Here is an 18,554-nt window from a genome sequence, read left to right on the forward strand (position 1 = left end):
ACTGACTCAAATGCATTTTTAATTGCTGAGTAATATTCCATTGTGTGAATATGTACCACATCTTTCTTATCCATTCATCTGCCGATGGACACCTAGGTTGCTTCCATGTCCTAGCTATTGCAAACAGTGCTTCAGCAAACATTGGGGTGCATGTATCTCTTTCAATTCTGATTTTCTCAGTGTGTATGCCTAGCAGTGGGATTGCCGGATTGTATGGCAGTTCTATTTCCAGCTTTTTAAGGAATCTCCACACTGTTCTCCATAGTGACTGTACTAGTTTGCATTTCTACCAACAGTGTAAGAGGGTTCCCTTTTCTCCACATCCTTTCCAGCATTTGTTGTTTGCAGACTTTCTGATGGCAGCCATTCTGACCGGCATGAAATGGTACCTCAGTGTTGTTTTGATTGCTCTTGTTTTTGAAGTGGTCAGCCAAGAAGGGTTGTGGTGGAAACAGGAGGGGGAAAAGAAAACAAACTGCAGGAGCCAGGAATGATTCCAAGAAAAGGAACAAGCAGCATAAATAAACACCAGGGCTTTTAGGAACAAGGGGCTGGGGGCTGGGGGGCAGGGGGGAGGCGTTGTTGGGGTGGAGTGGGATCCGGCATGAGCCTGGATGGTGAACTCCAGGAAGAAAAAGTCAGAGGATGTGCCTTCTGTAAGTCTGTGGCTTTCGTATCCATTTGGCTTCTAAGGGACAAACATGTTTTATTGCCTGTGAACAGACCAGGGCTGATAGTGACACTAAACAGCCTACAACAGGAAGAGAATCATTCCTCTTGGAACCTCTATTTCAGTCTTAAAAACAACACTGCTGATCCCCTACCCCCACATCTGTGCTGGGAGGTTGGGTCTAAGCTCTCCTTGTTGGCAGCACAGAAACTTCCCTCCAGCCTTTCAAGGGAGTGAGTCTCCGCTGCAACTTGTGAGACCACCTGCAGATTTCCTGCAACTTTGTAATGAGCTTAAAATTCCCAGAAGAAACAATTGAAGAGATCTGTGAATTATTTTGCGAATGCAGAGGAGGACTGCAAATGAGGTGGCCCTAACCATCGCTAAGGGCACAGAAAAGCAGCTGAAAGCACAAAGGACATGGCTGGGGGGCGGAGAGCCGCGGTGCAGCCCAGAGCAGAGGGCTAGGCAGCTACGTCACTGCCCCTCCGGGAGGCAGTTACAGCTCGTTAGAAGTGCTGTGTGCAAAGTCCTAAGCCAGAGCTCCCGCTCCCTGGCCAGGCCAGCTGCCCCTCGACGGCCAACTCCAGGCAGGGCCTGAGGTCTCAGCCCTGCCCTGTCTGTAAGCCGCCAAGCACGCAGCTCTGAGCTATCTGAGGGTAACGCTTTCCCGAGCTGAAATTTCTGACCCCTGACATTGGCCTTGAACAAGATGGAGGATTTGAAATCTGAGGGCACGAGTCGCATGGCTGTAGACTACGTGGAAGGCATCCTGCAGCCCACACCCACCTGTGACACCTGGGATCAGATCTGGAGCTTCCAAGCCAGGCCCGATGACCTGCTCATTTCTACGTACCCGAAAGCAGGTAGGCATGAGGGACAAGGGACAGGGGAGGTGGGAGGAGGTGTAGGGACAGAAGCAAGCAAGACGCAGCACTGAGGCTGTTGAGAAACCCACCGGGGTTTGAGCAGAAAACCATTGAGTGGGCAGAGGGATACGGCCAACACAAATCACGGGGGTGGGGCAGGGGGAACCACACAAAAAACATTAAAATGACCCACACATCTTAAGAATTTAATACTTCCTATGAAGTACATGTTGTTTACTTCCCTGCAAGATAGTAAATCAAACAGTCTGAAACAAACGGGCCAGACTTGTTGATTTACTTGTTACCGGGGCAGGTTACAGACCTTACAGCAGAGCCAGACCGGGAACCCCCAGCTGGTGGGGAAAGCAGGTGAGTGGAGAAGGGGGCTCATGTTCTGCAAGGCTGAACTCATAAGTCCCCCTGCTCAGGGTCCCAGACCTACTCTCTGCATCTCCACCCTCCCAGTGGTATGTTGTGAACCTGCTTTCTTATTTCAATAATCAGTTTAACAAAGTTACTGTAGAAACAGGACAAACTTGAGCTCAGCCACTGCATCATGTAAATTTGGGGGTGAGCCGGGACGAGGAGTTCTCTGCAGCTATTTGTGTGCATCTACAGTTAGACCAGGGAGGCCTGGCGTGCTGTGATTCATGGGGTCGCGGAGAGTCGGACATGACTGAGCAACTGAACTGAACTGAACTGAACAGTTAGACCAAAACACAGTACTCAGCTCATACCCCAACTGCACATACATTTGCTCTTTGCAAAATCAATAACTGTCAATAATTTCTGCTACATTCGCTCATGGGCACACACACATACACTCCACCCACCCTTTGACTTTATCTGTATTGATTTGATAAAAGGATCTGCAGGCAGATGGGGCCTTAGACTCATGTGGCAACTGGTTTCAAATCAGCCCTGATTTTCTGATATTACTTCTCATGAGTTTATTCAGAATTAAAATTTTCTAAATGTGAGTTTCTGAAAGTAACCACTGGTGGGGAATCACATCTCACTGCATTATTTCACTCACCGTTCTACTCTATCACCATAATTTCAGCACAATGCTTAATCTTTCATCTTTTCCACCTACCAAAAGTGAGCATTAAGGTTTAGTTCATTTAGCGTTTTCATGGGTTGCTGTAACAACAGAAAGAAAAGCACTTACCAGCTAATGCAGTATTTAATCAGTCATGAAAACTGCATATGCCAATAAAGGCTGTGTTGATAAAAGGGAACAAGAAACAAGCTCAGATGATGTAAAGATTTTCACCTAGATTTTTAGCAGAATAGTAAACACTCTGTGACTGAGCAGAGATACACACATTGTAGAATGACTGACTGTTGGTCCTTTAATGGACCAGAACCTGGTGATCCGGAGTCGACCGATAAGAAAGTAAAGGAGAGAGAAAGAGGCTGATCTTCCTTGGTTTAGGCAGAAAGCCAATAAAGCCCCTGCACGGGGCTTGCTCTGTTCACGAAGGCCTCAGGCGCCCTCTCAATGGGGTGAAAGCGCAGAGCGCCTTCTCAAGAGGGTCTTAGAAGCCTGGGCAGGAAAGTGAACACAGAGAGCCTCTACCCTCCAGGAATTAGCCTGAAAAAGAGAGAGAGGGAGAAAGAGAAAGCAAAACATGGGGACCAAAGCTCTGATGGAGCAGAGGCGTTTTAGTCAACATTGTGTAGGTATTTATACTGTCTTACAAGATAGCTACTTTCAGCAGAGACAAAATCAAAACTTACAAGTTATCAAGGAAACATGAGGTCATCCATATGAAGGAGAGTTGTAAATAGTCACTTTTACCATATAGTTCACAAAAAGGAAGAGGGTACGTATCACCGTATAGAGAAACTAATGAAGGAAATGCCTGGGTTCCTCAGCCCCCGAGAGAGGCTTGCCTCTCCTCTTAATTCCTGAATATTCAGGAATTAATAAGGAACAGAGAATTCCTGACAGATCCAAAACAGCACACAGGAAACCTCCTGTTAGATGTTTCCTTACAACTGACCTCTGACCCCAAGGACCAGCTGACTTTGAATCTCCAGCTGCACTGGAACCTGCCCCAATGTTAGCCCCCTGGCTATAAATTCAAAGTTGTTGTTTAGTCTGACTCTTTGAAACCCCGTGGACTGTAGCCCACCAGGCTCCTTTGTCCATGGAATTCTCCAGTCAAGAATACTGGAATGGGTTGCCATTTCCTACTCCAGGGGATCTTCCCAACCCAGGGATTAAACCCACGTCTCCTGCTTGGCAGGCGATTCTTTGTCACTGAGCCACCTAGGAAGCTGCCGAAATTCACAGTAAACACACAAATCTAGTACAAATGACTCTAACTTTGAGTTGATAGCTAAAGAAATATTGGTCCTTTAACCCGTAATGAAGAGTTGGTGCTAGATAATATTAGAGACCAACTCATCTAGGAAATCGGAGAAGTCGATGGCACCCCACTCCAGTACTCTTGCCTGGAAAATCCCATGGACAGAGGAGCCTGGTAGGCTGCAGTCCATGGGGTCGCGAAGAGTCAGACACGACTGAGCATCTTCACTTTCATTTCCATTTTCATGCATTGGAGAAGGCAATGGCAACACACTCCAGTGTTCTTGCCTTGAGAATCCCAGGGACAGAGGAGCCTGGTGGGCTGCTGTCTATGGGGTCGCACAGAGTCGGACACGACTGAAGCGACTTAGCAGCAGCAGCATCTAGGAAATAAAATGCCACTGCTATTTGATCTCCTCCTACCATGGACGTGGTCAAACGTCTGGTTCAATAGGTCTTCAAGGCTGCAAAGTAGGTGGTAGCCCCAACACTAGGATGGGGCCCATACAAGTGACCGAAACTGGAGACAGAAGCCCTCCTCCAGGGGTAGTGGGGATGCAGCTTCTGGATCGAGCTCCGAGCTTGATCCAGATGTGTGGAGTGGCTTCCACACATCTTGTACCCAGTGGGGCCACCCTCAGACCTCTGTCTCCTTCCTTTAACTCTCAGAAGGTAAATTAGGGTGTTCAGAATCTCGGTGGCAAAGGGGCCTAGGAAATGCATTTTCTAGACTACAGGGAAAACAGGACAGCGTGAACACAGAGACTAAACCCTAATCACTCACTCATTTAGCCAACACACAACAAAGCCTCCTGGGTACCAACCTCAGGCTGTGTGCTTGGGAAGCAGTCTAAAGATCACACAGGGAGGACCCCACATCACAGCTGGGTGAGAAAGACTTCCACTCCACCTTTCTAAGGAGCAATGTTACCAACTCAGTAGCATGACCACCCTAATGAATGGTTGTGACAGAGAAAAGAACTGTCTATTTATGAATCTTATGTCCACTCCAAACTTGAGTCTCTGCCTAAAAATCCATATTGTGATAACACAAGATGTAAACAAAGAAAGATGTTTTCTGAATTCCACTATAAAGCAGGCTTCAGTGTTCACACAGCTGCTTTAACAAGCATTTGCTCACATCCTAAGAAATGCGGGAGATAACCTCTGTGCCTCCTATTCTTACCCTTGGAACAAGGAACAACGTGGACGCAGGAGATTGTGGACTTGATACAAAACGGGGGTGATGTCGACCAAAGCCAGAGGGCACCCACGCACGAGCGATTTCCCTTCATCGAGTGGATAGTCCCTTCCCTGGGATCTGGTGAGTACAGCACGGCCACACGCAACCCCAGGTCTAGACGTTCCCCGGAATTTTTACTAGCCAGCAGCCCTCTCAGGCTGCCCAGGTAGTGCTGTGGTAAAGAATCCACCTGCAAATGCAGGAGACGTGGGTTCCATCCTTGGGTTGGGAAGATCCCCTAGAGAAGGAAATGGCAACCCACTGCAGTATTCTTGGCTGGAGAATTCCACAGACAGAAGAGCCTGGTGGACATGACTGAGTGACTAAGCACAGCAGCCCTTCCAGGATCCCAGGTGTTCAAACCACCATCAATGGACTTCGGGACTCTTTTTCACTGTCTGGGCATGGCTGTACTTCAGACATTTTCTAATTGAGTTTCTGTTCATACAAAAGTAAGTTAAGGGACTTACCTAGTGCTCCAGTGTCTAAGATTCCAAGCTCTCAATGTAAGGGACCTGGGTTCAATCCCTGGTCGGAGAAACTGGAATGAACATCCCACAATTAAGACCTGGTGCAGCCAAATAAATATAAACAAATATTAAAATTAAAATAAATATTTTAAAAGTTTTAAAATAAAAGTAAGTTTTGATTCTCCAATTAGAAATTAAATTCATTCCACAAAGATGAGTCTAGGTAAGATAATTTTATGGTGGAAGGGTTTGAATTTTTTAGGTTCTTTTTATTTGGTTTATTGTTATGGTTAAAGCTGTTCTAGAGACTTTGCTGGGGGCCAGAGGTTAAGATGATGCTCTCACTGCAGGGAGCATGAGTTCAATCCCGGCTGGGGAACTAGAATCCCACAAACTATGTGGCAAAAACAAAAACTAGCCAAAACCCTCTTCTCTCATTTGAAAGCCACAGAGAGTTACAGGTGGTCTGGAGTGTTCCTAATGTAGTAAAAATGGGGCAGCAAGTTTCTGAAGCAAATGGAGAAAAATAATGGAAAGTTTTTGAAAACTGATTTCACAGGCTTGGAACAAGCGAATGCAATGACCTCCCCTCGGATGTTGAAGACACACCTCCCCTTCCACTTGCTTCCACCATCTCTCCTGGAGAAAAACTGTAAGGTAGGGAGCCAAATGGAGAAGGCAATGGCAAGCCACTCCAGTACTCTTGCCTAGAAAATCACATGGAGAGAGGAGCCTGTTGGGCTGCAGTCCTTGGGGTCGCTACTAGTCGGACACAACAGAGCGACTTCACTTTCACTTTTCACTTTCACACATTGGAGAAGGAAATGGCAACCCGCTCCAGTGTTCTTGCCTGGAGAATCCCAGGGACGGGGGAGTCTGGTCGGCTGCCGTCTATGGGGTCTCACAGAGTCGGACACGACTGAAGCGACTTAGCAGCAGCAGCAGTAGCAGCAGGGAGCCAAAGGAATGCAGAGTTGGCCCCTTAGAAGGACCTCAGACTGGTCTTCAATTTCCTCTTAAAACACGTCACTTGTTAAATTAAAAACAGAAACAAAAAGTCCACTGGTCACATATCATCAATACGAAGATGGACATGAATCCTTTCCACCTCCCACAAAAGCCACAGCACAGAAACACAGCATCAGCAAAAACCCACCTGTGTGGAATATGCCCACCCTCACATCATTGTCTGCTGTTCTAATCCTGGTTTTGCTTCTCCCCTTCCTCTCTCCGCTCCTAGATGATCTACGTAGCCAGGAATCCCAAGGACAACATGGTGTCTTATTACCACTTCCACAGGATGAATAGAATCCTTCCTGCTCCAGGCACCTGGGAAGAATACTTTGAGAATTTTCTGGCTGGGAAAGGTGAGCACTTAGTTTCCATCCTGTCTCAAAATCCTCAGTTCAGTTCAGTCAGTTCAGTTCAGTCGCTCAGTCGTGTCCAACTCTCCGCGACCCCATGAATCACAGCACGCCAGGCCTCCCTGTCCATCACCAACTCCCGGAGTTCACTCAAACTCATGTCCACAGAGTCGGTGATCCCATCCAGCCATCTCATTCTCCGTCGTCCCCTTCTCCTCCCGCCGCCAACCTTTCCCAGCATCAGAGTCTTTTCCAGTGAGTCAACTCGTCACATGAGGTGGCCAAAGTATTGCAGTTTCAGCTTTAGCATCAGTCCCTCCAATGAACACCCAGGATTGATCTCCTTTAGAATGGACTGGTTGGATCTCCTTGCAGTATAAGGGACTCTCAAGAGTCTTCTCCAACACCACAGTTCAAAAGCATCGATTCTTCGGCGATCAGCTTTCTTCACAGTCCAACTCTCACATCCATACATGACCACGGGAAAAACCATTGCCTTGACTAGACGGTCCTTGGTTGGCAAAGTAATGTCTCTGCTTTTTAATATACTGTCTAGGTTGGTCATAACTTTCCTTCCAAGGAGCAAGCGTCTTTTAATTTCATGGCTGCAATCAGCATCTGCAGTGATTTTGGAGCCCAAAAAAATAAAGTCTGACACCGTTTTCACTGTTTTTCCATCTATTTCCCATGAAGTGATGGGACCAGATGCCATGATCTTTGTTTTCTGAATGTTGAGCTTCAAGCCAACCTTTTCCTCAAGCACTCTACAAAAAAGGTGTCAGTTTCTGAGAACAGCAGGGGCTCATGCTGGCTTTCAGTTCAGTTCAGTCATTCAGCCGTATCCGATTATTTGCGACCCCATGGACTACAGCACGCCAGGCCTCCCTGTCCATCACCTACTCCCAGTTTACTCAGACTCATGCCCATTGAGTTGGTGATGCCATCCAACCATCTGATCCTCTGTCATCCCCTTCTCCTCCTGCCTTCAATCTTTCCCAGCATCAGGGTCTTTTCAAATGAATCAGCTCTTCACATCAGTATTGGCCAAAGTATTGCAGTTTCAGCTTCAACATCAGTCCTTCCAATGAATATTCAGGACTGATTTCCCTTAGCTGGCTTTACCATGAAGGAATCGCCAGGGTGACCTCCTCCCTCCCTTCAGGATCCTCCTCCTGGGGCAGGGGTGGTGGTAGGGGGTGTACCTGTCACTGGGTTTCTGTGATTCACTGCCCTGTTTCTGGTCCCATCCTACAGTGTGCTGGGGCTCCTGGTACGACCACGTGAAGGGCTGGTGGCACGCCAAGGACCAGCACCGCATCCTCTACCTCTTCTACGAGGACATGAAGGAGGTGAGGACCAGGCCACCTAATGAGTCCCCATTTGACCATAAATGCTTCAGTTGCAAAGTGTGCACCCCTCAGGGACCCTCAGATTGCAATCGGGCACAGGAGATGCTGCGTTTCACTGACTGCCCCATCCACCTATCACAGCGCACCTGGCACATCATGAGTTTCCATATCACAGTCTCACCTGAGCTTCCTAGAACGCTGGGCTGTGGGACACCTTTTCCTTACAGGCAGAGGATGGCAAACATGAGTGATACCTTTTCTCCCACCTTGTGGTGTGCATTTTAAAATTCCCATCAGAAGGGGAAAATTTTCTAGTACATTTTGTTTTTTTTCATTAGTGCAGAGGAATGACAGAGTTTCAAGAACAGTTTAAGAAATTTGGTGCAGTGGGAAACACTATGGATTCTCAAACCCAAGTTCTGGCTTACTGCTTGCTGACAATTCTTCTTTGTGAAGATGTTTGACATCTAGGAATTTTTGATGTTAGAAGTCACTAGAGAGGAGATAGTAATATACACTCCAAGAGATGCTATCAGGACTGAAGGAGGTGGTGTCATGAGAGTTAATGGTAAATGGTCATCTACCCAGCACTTTGGTGACTCCACTGGGTCTGTACAGAATGACAATCTCTGTTCTTGGATTCGTAACCGAAAGCCTGATTTTTGAAAGGTTCATCACAGACAGAAGCAGGAAATGTGGCCAGGTCCCCGAAGCCTCTGTGACGTCTGCTCTCAGCATCAGCTCAGTGCCTCCCCCGGGGGCATTTATCAGATGGGCTGGAGCAGGACATTTGGACCTGACCCTGGACATATTGCTCCGTGGAGCATGTCCCACGCATTCCAGGTCACTGTGTTTTGAGCATCTTACCGACATGACTCAGTTGACATGTTAGAGCAAGAACAGTGTAAAGGCTCCAGTTAATACAGAGAACCAGAGAAGGCAATGGCACCCCACTCCAGTACTCTTGCCTGGAAAGTCCCATGGACGGAGGAGCCTGGTGGGCTGCAGTCCATGGGGTTGCTGAGAGTCAGACACAACTGAGCGACTTCACTTTCACGCATTGGAGAAGAAATGGCAGCCCGCTCTGGTGTTCTTGCCTGGAGAATCCCAGGGACAGGGGAGCCTGGTGGGCTTCCATCTATGGGGTCGCACAGAGTCGGACACGACTGAAGCGACTTAGCAGCAGCAGCAATACAGAGAACAGTATGAGTCACCACATCTAAACGAGTCATTTCTGAAAAGCTGAACATTCATGAGATATGATTTTTAAAAATTTAACTTGTGGCATGTTACTGATTACTATTATTAATTCATTTCAATATTCTTTTAAGACTATTATTCATTGATATTCATTATCTTATACCAAGTCTTTTCTTTTGACTCTGCTCATAGAACCCAAAGAATGAAATTCAGAAGCTGGCAGAATTTATTGGAAAGAGCTTAGATGATAAAGTTCTGGATAAAATTGTTCACCACACTTCATTTAGCGTCATGAAGCAGAACCCGATGGCAAACTACACGTCAATTCCGGCTGAATTCATGAACCACCTGATTTCTCCATTCATGAGAAAAGGTTTTCAATGTTTCCTTTTGGCCATAATCCTAAAGGAAATGTCCAATATTTCATAGTCTCTGGGGGAGTTTCCTTTCTATAGAAAAGAAAAATAAGATTGATAATGAAGGATTCTGGGAAAAGAACAATTTAAGAAACCACAGATGAAATTAACGTTCAGCCACAAGTGGAAAGTGAGGTTTGGTGTCTAGGTCAACTGCTTATCCACCTGTTCCCTCTGGAGTTCTGGCTGATAAGGTGAAAAGACAGAGAATCGAGTCAGATGGAGCAAAGGATCCACTTTATAGAGAGTTCCAGGCTGTCAGAAAGGTCCATTCATTCAAAACTACTTTCCAAGTGGCTACTGTGTGACAGGCTGTGTTCTAGGTAATGTTCAGAGCAGTGAAGAAAACACAGAAAAGTGCCAGCCCTTGTGGAAATTATATTCTAGTCATAAACAAGGAAGCAAATGAAAAAATATGCAGGATAATAGATGATAGTATGGAGAGAAATCAGCCTGGGAAAGGTAACAGGGATTGCAACTGGAGAATTGGGGGGAATCCTCCTTTCTCAAAACGGCATGTGCAGTCCCTCCACTAGCAGGCCGTGCTTGTTCTGCGGGCAACATCATGTTAGCACAGACCTTGCTTCGATGGGCAGGAAGGACACACAGGAGTGGCCCTCAGCCTTGCTGCTCACACAACCTTGCCATCTCCCGACCCACAAACCAGAGAGGTGATCCTTCCTCCCTCCTGGAGGAGACCCTACAGGGCCAACCAGAGGAATGTCTCCGGGGTAGAACTCCTCATACAAGAGCAGGAAAGAACCACCCCTCCCAGCACCCCTTCCCCTACACCCCCCGACTCCACTCCCACCACAGTACTGACTCCCCACCATGACTGTTTCAGGGGTCGTCGGGGATTGGAAGAACCACTTCACCGTGGCCCAGAACGAGAGATTTGATGATGATTACAGAAAGAACATGGCTGACACCACTCTAACACTCCACTTTCGATTCTCATAAGGAAGAAAAAGCACCAGATTTAATTGGTGTAAAAGTTGATTACCCTGAACCCGTGGTATTGAATTCAGGTTGGCTGGACTAGTGCTTCTTGTGTCTGCTTCTGTTCACCCTAAAAAAAGATGGAGCTAACAGAGGTTGGGGCCAGGTGGAAGGCGGAGACTTACAACCCTGGCATCCTTGCTAATGATCATGATGCATCAGTCTTCTACAGACCACATGCATGTGAACATGTTAAATATGCTCTGGTCATCACAAAAGAATATACTAAAGTTTTCAGATTAAGTGTTGGTTTAAGCAAATTTGTAAATACAGCACTAACATGTGTCAATAGTTACTATTCTTGGTAGCCAAGTAACCATCATCAGGTGACTGTTTTCCCCTGAAACGTTCTCATTCACTCCAGGCTTCTTCCTTCAGTGCCTCTACCCCCGTCCCTCACCTCTGCCTCTGCATTTCTCCCCTCCCACTCCCAGGCAACCCATCCCACCTCTCTCTAGCCCCTCCTCAACTGTGTTCTAATCCATCAGCAATACCTGTCAGTGTACTTCCAAGATGTCTTACCTCTGCAGCCACCCTTCTGGTTCAGAAGCCTCTCCCTTGCCTATAAGCTACATAACTTGTTTCTCTGTTCATCGTATATCTGCCAAACTTCTTTTCCCACAACAAGACTCATTACGTTTCTCTTTAGCTCAGAATCTTTTGATGATTCTGAATGTTTGCTGCTTACAGGTACATCCCAAGCATTTTTAGCCATCGATTCAAAGGCAGATACATGGGTGACTTACCTTATAACATGGGTTGACTTACCTTCCAAACTGCCCGCCAGCTGGATTTCGTGCTGCCAAACCCCCTCCTAACTCCAGCAGAGAGCCACCTCGCCGGGTCCAACCGCATCTCGCAGGCTCCTCCCCACCCCAACTGGTTTTACTGTCATCCCACCTTCTCCAGACGTTTCCTTTCCTTTCTCCCCACCAGTTTAAAACATAAATAGCAAGTTCACTAACCAGCACAGGCCTTCCATCTTCCAGCCAGTACTGCATCTGCTCTTTGGAAGTCTTTCATTCTTATGTGATTAAGATTAAAGTGTATCATTAAATCTCTTACAGGTCTGCATTGTCTCTTTTGTACTTATTTAAATTTTCATTTGCTCATTTTTTTCTCCAAGAGAAAGATGTTGCTAAATACTTCAATGCACACCAAACGGCAAGAACTGAGAACTAAGTAACTGAAATACTCTGTCAGTCAAGGAAATGCAAAAAGCCAACTTCTTATATTCTAAGTAGTCCTATACCAGTTATCTTCTAGAGCTTACTGTGTTAGCCACTAGCTGCATGTAGTTACTTAAATTATTTAAAATTTGAAAGTACCCCAATGTTCATAGCAGCACCATTTACAATAGCAAAAACACAGAAACCTAAATGTCCATTGGCAGATGAATGGATAAATAAGATTTGGCGTGTGTGTGTGTGTGTGTGTGTGTGTGATGGAATATTACTCAGGCATAAAAAATGTGATCTTATCATTTGTGACAACATGGATGGACCTAGAAGATTTTACACTAAGTGAAATAATCAAAGACAAAAACCACATTGTTTCACTTACATGTAGAAACTAAAAAACAAAAACAGAAACAGACTCACAGGTACAGATGGTAATATACAGCATAGGGAATATAGTCAATATTGCAATAATTTTATAAGGTAACAGATGGTTACTAGACTTATTGTGGTGATCAATCCTCAATGTATATAAATGTCAGATCACTACACAGAACACCTGGAACTAATACAATATTGTAGGTCAACTACAATTAAAAAATTTTTTTAAATCTGGTCATTTTCAGTTTATAACCTTGGGTTTACATAAATAGTCTGTATTGTTTTCAAAAGAATTACATTTTTAAATGCTTAGACTATTACACTGAAATATTACTTAAATGAAAATAATAAACTGTCACATTTTTAAAAAATTAAAAATTTTTAAAATTGAATATGTAGAGGCATAAAGCAGAACTGTGGTTACTGGGGACTGGAGGTGAGGTGGGGTGGGTATAGGAATATCGGTCAAAGGGCACAAAGCTGCAGTTATGTAGGACAAGTAATCTAGAGATCTGGCGTCCAGCATGATAACTATAGTTAATTAGACTGTACTGGGAAGTCCCTGGTGGTTCAGTGGTTAGGACTCCGTGTTTTGCTGTTGTTAGTCTGGGTTCCCTCCCTGGTAGGGGAATTAACATCCAGCAACCCTCTCTGCGCAGCCAAAAAAAAAAAGTACTGAAAACTGGAAATTGCTAAGAGAGTACATTTCAGATGCTCTCATCATACACATAAAATGTGGAGAAGATGTTAATTAGCTTGATGGTAGTAATCACTCTGCTGTGTATACATATATCAAATGATCATGTACACCTTATAAGTAAAGTAAATGAAAGTCGCTCAGTCATCTCTGATTGTTTGCAACCCCATGCTCCTCTGTCTATGAAATTCTCCAGGCAAGAATACTGGAGTGGGTTGCCATTTCCTACTCCAGGGGATCTTCCCGACCCAGTTGTCTAACTCAGGTGTCCTGCATTGAAGGCAGATTCTTTACCATTTGGACCACCAGGGAAGCCCTGTACACCATAAAGATACACAATGACATATATACAATTATTGTTAGAAAGTAAAAATTTTAAATGAAAATGAAACAGATCCCATTATGTAGCATCGCATCCCTTTCTCCATAACTCATACGTCTGTTAAATTAACGGTTTCCATGCTTATTGTCTGTCTCTACCACTAGTCCAGCAAGGAGACCTTTTTTTCTCTCAATCACAGTTGTACTTCCCCCAGCAGAGAACTAGGTGCGCAGAAGATGCTTTGTTACTGTGCGGACTGAATGAGCCAGTACACAGCATCAGCCTGCACTCGCAACACACACACGCAAACGCACACACACACTTTAGCTGTTCCTGCTCTAGCCCAACCCACAGTCTGTAACAACCAACTGGGACCACAGGATGACCTCCTGGGTCTCTGAGCCAGTGGGAAGCGCCATGCTGACCTCCTTGCCCCCTCTAGTGGCCAGTCTAGCACATGGCTGTTTTGACCTGCTATCCTCGCCCAGAGGAACCACCCCGCCTAGGGACCATGGTGTCTGGAATCTTCCCTTGCGCTTGAATTACCTGTGCCCAGTTTCTTTGCCAGTTATCTGGAAATAGGCAGAGAGGGAGCAACTGTACCTAAGAGACCCTGGCCTGGATCACCTGCCTCCTCTGACTGTATCCGAGGCTTCCTGTGTACGTGCTAAGTTGCTTCAGTCGTGTCTGACTCCTTGCAACCCCATGGACTGTAGCCTGCCAGGCTCCTCTGTCCATGGGATTCTCTAAGCAAGAATATTGGAGTGGGTTGCCATGCCCTTCTCCAGGGGATTTTCCTGACCCAGGGATTGAACCCACATCTCTTTTGTCTCCTGCATTGGCAGGCGGGTTCTTTACCACTAGTGCCACCTGGGAAGTCTCAGGCTTCAGATGATGCTTTAAAAAAAAAACAACTAAAAACACCATATTCTCAAGTAGCAGGAGAAGGTCCTGAAGCCACTGCTTTTCTGACACATTAGAGATGAATCCACCTAAACACACCAGTCCCCTTATTCTGAACCCCACCCAAATTCAATCCTATAATAATAGATCATCTGAAATGAGGAGACCTAAAACTCAATCTGAAATAGGTAAAGAAATGAGACTATAGCTGTGGTTTCTTATAAGTTCTTTCAGCTGGACAAATGTCTCTGTGTCTGGTTTATTTCATGTGAATGGAAACAAGAAGTCTTTAAGGCCTGTGAACAACGCACTCTGAGATATGCGTAGAATTCGATGGGTTAAAGATAATTATCTAAGGGATAGGCGTATACTCCTGAGATCCTAATATGATTGTCAGTCTTCACAGAGGGCCATGAGGAAACTTCAGAAACCAAGCAGAAGTTGCTTGCTTCGAAAAAGTAATAGCATCTGAATCAGGGCAGGAGAGAGAAGATGGGAGTAGTGAGGGGACCAGAGAGTGGACAGGAAAGGGGACAGGAATAGGGACAGCTGAGGGGACAGGAGATGGGACAGGTGAAGGGACAGGGCATGAGAACAGGTGATGGGACAGACAACGGACAGGAAAGCGGACAGAAGATGCGGCAGGAGAAGGGACAGGACAGGAACGTGAACAAGTGAAGAGAATGTGACTAGGGCGGCCGCCGCAGCCCGCCGAGCTGCGCAGTGCCTGACCCTCCCAGGAGAGCCCCCCGTCCCCACACCCTCGTGGGGCACAGGGCCCCGCCCCCCGTGCGCCCCGCCCCGCCCCGCCCCGCCCCGAGGACCGCCCTCCCGCCCCGCCTCCTCGAGGGCGGGCCTGGTGGGGCGGGGCGGGGCGGGGCGTGCGGGAAGCCACCACCCGAGGCGGAAGCGGAAGCGCGAGCGCCGCGGGGCCGTGGCCGTGGAGACGCGGGGGCGGGGCCGGCGGAGAAGCGCGACCTTTAACCCGAGGCGGCGGTCCGTGGGAGGCGCGGCTTGGAAGTGCGGGCTGCGGGCGACCATGGAGGTAAAGCGAGGGGTTGGGGGCCGAGGGACCACCTCCCCGCCTGCCGGGGTCTGCACGGCCGCCCGTGACCGGCCGACTTTCGTTGTGTTTTGCAGGAGCCTGTTCACGACGGGGTGGCCTCGCCGGCCGCTCCCGGGACCGGGAAGTCTAAGGTGAAGAGACGTCTGAGAGGCGGGTCCCACCGGGAGGGGACCGCCTGGGGGACAGCTTTCCTCGGGGTCCGGGCCTGAGTGGTCAGGGGCTTCCTCGGAGTTCGCTGGCGTGAAGCCTGACTTTCCTTGCTGCCCCGGGTCAGCGTGCCTCTGAGATTCCACAGTTTCCAAACGTTCAACGAAACAGTCTGGTTTCTGAGGTCCGAACGGTGACCGGACCAAGCCAGACGGGCGGGCGGGCGGCGTCGGGGGCTCGGTCCTGCCGGCGCCTCCTCTGAGGCGGACGCAGGTCACCCCCGTGGCATGGGCGGGGGTCGGTCCAGAGATGGGGACTTGGTACCGAGGTTTCCTGCTCTGCCTGAGTTTCAGACAGTCGTCCAAACTCTGTGTTCCCGGAAGCTTCACGGTGACCCGGAGTTAAATACTGTGATCCCAGCTTTACCATTAGAATACTGAGCCCACAGGCGCTAAGTAACTTTCACTCATTTTTCAGGTAAATCCTAAATGCGTCCTGATTCATCTTGTTTCTGTAATTAGGGCTTAACGTGCTTTCTGTGGCCAGAGGCTTCTTTCTGCCTTGAATAGGAAGAAAGTTTCACACAACTAAGGAACCTTAAGTAGAGTTAGTCCCACTTCCTTGATTTTGCAGTTAAAGAAATCAAAGAAAATGTCTTAATCTGTAACAAGGATATTCTGTAGCAAGAGGGTGTGTGCGGTATTTTTACATTTCATTGTAGTTGCTTAACTAATAATTACTGAGTTAAACTTGCATTTGCTGATCTTAAAAAACAAAGATCTATCTAGTCAAACCTATGGTTTTTCCAGTAGTCATGTATGGATGTGAGAGTTGGACTGTAAAGAAAGCTGAGCGCCGAAGAATTGATGCTTTTGAACTGTGGTTTTGGAGAAGACTTTTGAGAGTCCTTTGGACAGGAGATCCAGCCAGTCCATCCTCAAGGAAATCAGTTCTGAATATTCATTGGTAGGACTGATGCTGAAGCTGAAGCTGAAACTCCAATACCTTGGCCACCTGATGCGAAGAACTGACTGATTAGAAAAGACCCTGATGCTGGGAAAGATTGAAGGCAGGAGAAGGGGACAACAGAGGATGAGATGGTTGGATGGCATAACTGACTAAATGGGCATGAGTCTGAGTAAACTCTGGGAGTTGATGATGGACAGGGAGGCCTGATGTGCTGCAGTCCCTGGGGTTGCAAAGAGTCAGACTTGCCTGATTGAAGTGAATATTAAAAAATGTGGTATTTGGTTTATATAAATATTCAGGTAGGATTTTTTCTTTTAATATTTAGTTAGACTTCATGTTTCTTTTTGTGGTATAGTAGAAACGTGAATTATAACAAGTTGGTAATATATCTGCATCTTCCAGTTGGAAGCCTTGCCCAAGGAAGATCTTATCAAGTTTGCCAAGAAGCAGATGATGCTAATACAGAAAACAAAATTGAGATGTACAGGTATTGGGTTGAAAACACTTATCTTGACCACAGTCTTGTTTAATCATGGTTGCAAATACTAGTTTTTTAATAGTACACTGGCTTGTTTTATCAGTGAATCCAAAAATATTAGAGTAGTGGAATCTTACTTAATATTCTAACCACTTGTTTTGATATTATTATCTCATAAGCCTAAACTGCTGTTACCTTTGAATTAATTAAAAAGGTCAGGGAGGAGGATTTTAAGAAATAGTGTGTTAAAGTTAAGCACATTTTTTTCAAACTCGCGTGGATTGTATATTCTTCTGAATAAGGCATTTTTTCCTAGAGTTGGCAGTTGATATGTTAGAGACGTGAGGTTCTGAGCCCAAGCAAGTTTTTAAAAAAAGGCCCTAAATAAAGCAATAAAAGACTTCTCTTCCTGGATTTCTGAAGCATATTTACTGAAATTGCTTGATTCCCTATTCAGTTTCTATTTCTTTATATTCTACAAAGATTAGGTGTTAGTTTCCTTTTGTAATATGTGTGGGTGAGCTCTTTGCAGTGACTTAACTGCCTAGTCTGAAAGCCAAAGTTTTCAAAGGTTGGATCCACTTATGATAAAGAGAGTAATTTATTTGGAAATGTGTAGGCACCAGATCTGGACATGGATGATGAAATAGATTAACGTGTATGTTTAATATGAGATTAGTTGTTGCCCTGAGATTATACAGAAAGAAGTTATTTCCAGCTGAAATAATGTCTGAGATTTGCTTCAGCAATGTCAGGTTGCATAAGAGAAGAGTTGAGGAAGTAAAGACAGGTTGGGATAAAATAATATTGCTCATTTAGTCAGTATTAAGCCAAGATGATGGAGCATAGAATCATACTATTCTCTCTAGTTTTTTTAATTTGTAGTTTTCCATGATAAAAAGGGAAACAAAAGGAAATGCTAGTGAACGTAATATTCTTTCTCAAAAATATGTGCTGTTTCTTAAAAAGTATTAACAATTTATAGTGTTTCTGTTTTGTTTTTTTTTTTAAAGAATGTACTTCTCACTTTAGCCAGTAATTCCTTCTTCATTTCTGAACTAGTATCTTTTTTAAATTTTTTCATAATTGTTTAGAGTTGGAGAAAGAAGTTGAAGAATTGAAGTCAAAGCTGGTTGCTGGAGGAGCTGACATCATTAAGGTAAGAACACAGTGTGAGTGTCGCTTTGATTTTTGTTTGTTTTCTTAGATGAGATGCCCGATGATAATTTGGATTTCCTGAGGGCTGTCAGCTGCTCCTGTCCAAGGTTACATGCTCCATCTCTCTGGTTGAGTGCGTGGAGAGAGGTGGATGAGCTCTGCTGCCCTTTCTGTTCTAACCTGCTGTCACTTTCTGTCCTCTGCATCCCACTCACTCTGTCCTTAATGCTTGCTGCCTTGGTCTCAGTCCTGCTCGTCCCTTGCCCATGAGGAACCCAGCCCCGAGCAGGACTTTGAGGAGTCTCTCCATTTCCAGGGCTCTTTGTGAAGCACTTCATGTCATCCTTGTGGAGCACAC

The 18,554-nt window shown here is 46.0% G+C and overlaps 2 protein-coding genes across 4 annotated transcripts in view; both read left to right on the forward strand.

Annotated features, from left to right (window-relative positions):
* The first annotated feature begins 855 nt into the window (after positions 1 to 855).
* LOC148776169 (sulfotransferase 1C4-like) lies at positions 856 to 11,953 on the forward strand. The gene is made up of 7 exons (XM_088841388.1): positions 856 to 1,536; positions 5,055 to 5,180; positions 6,129 to 6,226; positions 6,810 to 6,936; positions 8,188 to 8,282; positions 9,675 to 9,855; positions 10,743 to 11,953. Exons 1-7 carry the CDS (start codon positions 1,383 to 1,385, stop codon positions 10,856 to 10,858), a joined length of 897 nt encoding a protein of 298 aa, XP_088697514.1. The 5' UTR covers positions 856 to 1,382; the 3' UTR covers positions 10,859 to 11,953.
* A 3,392-nt stretch (positions 11,954 to 15,345) lies between these two features.
* Positions 15,346 to 18,554, forward strand: part of GCC2 (GRIP and coiled-coil domain containing 2) — a 35,132-nt gene continuing 31,923 nt past the window's right edge. The window contains exons 1-4 of one of the 3 annotated variants that reach the window (XM_088841390.1): positions 15,346 to 15,423; positions 15,519 to 16,068; positions 16,963 to 17,047; positions 18,133 to 18,197. In XM_088841390.1, coding sequence (XP_088697516.1) covers positions 17,011 to 17,047; positions 18,133 to 18,197 — 102 coding nt within the window. In that variant the 5' untranslated portion in view covers positions 15,346 to 15,423; positions 15,519 to 16,068; positions 16,963 to 17,010. Of the gene's footprint in view, positions 15,424 to 15,518; positions 16,069 to 16,962; positions 17,048 to 18,132; positions 18,198 to 18,554 lie in introns of those variants that run through there. The other 2 variants (XM_088841389.1, XM_088841391.1) reach the window with 2 other exon arrangements.

This window comes from Moschus berezovskii, chromosome 11 (genome assembly GCF_049115385.1).
Source record: "Moschus berezovskii isolate FMDL1 chromosome 11, NW_MosBer_1.0, whole genome shotgun sequence".
In the NCBI taxonomy this organism is placed as follows: domain Eukaryota; kingdom Metazoa; phylum Chordata; class Mammalia; order Artiodactyla; family Moschidae; genus Moschus; species Moschus berezovskii.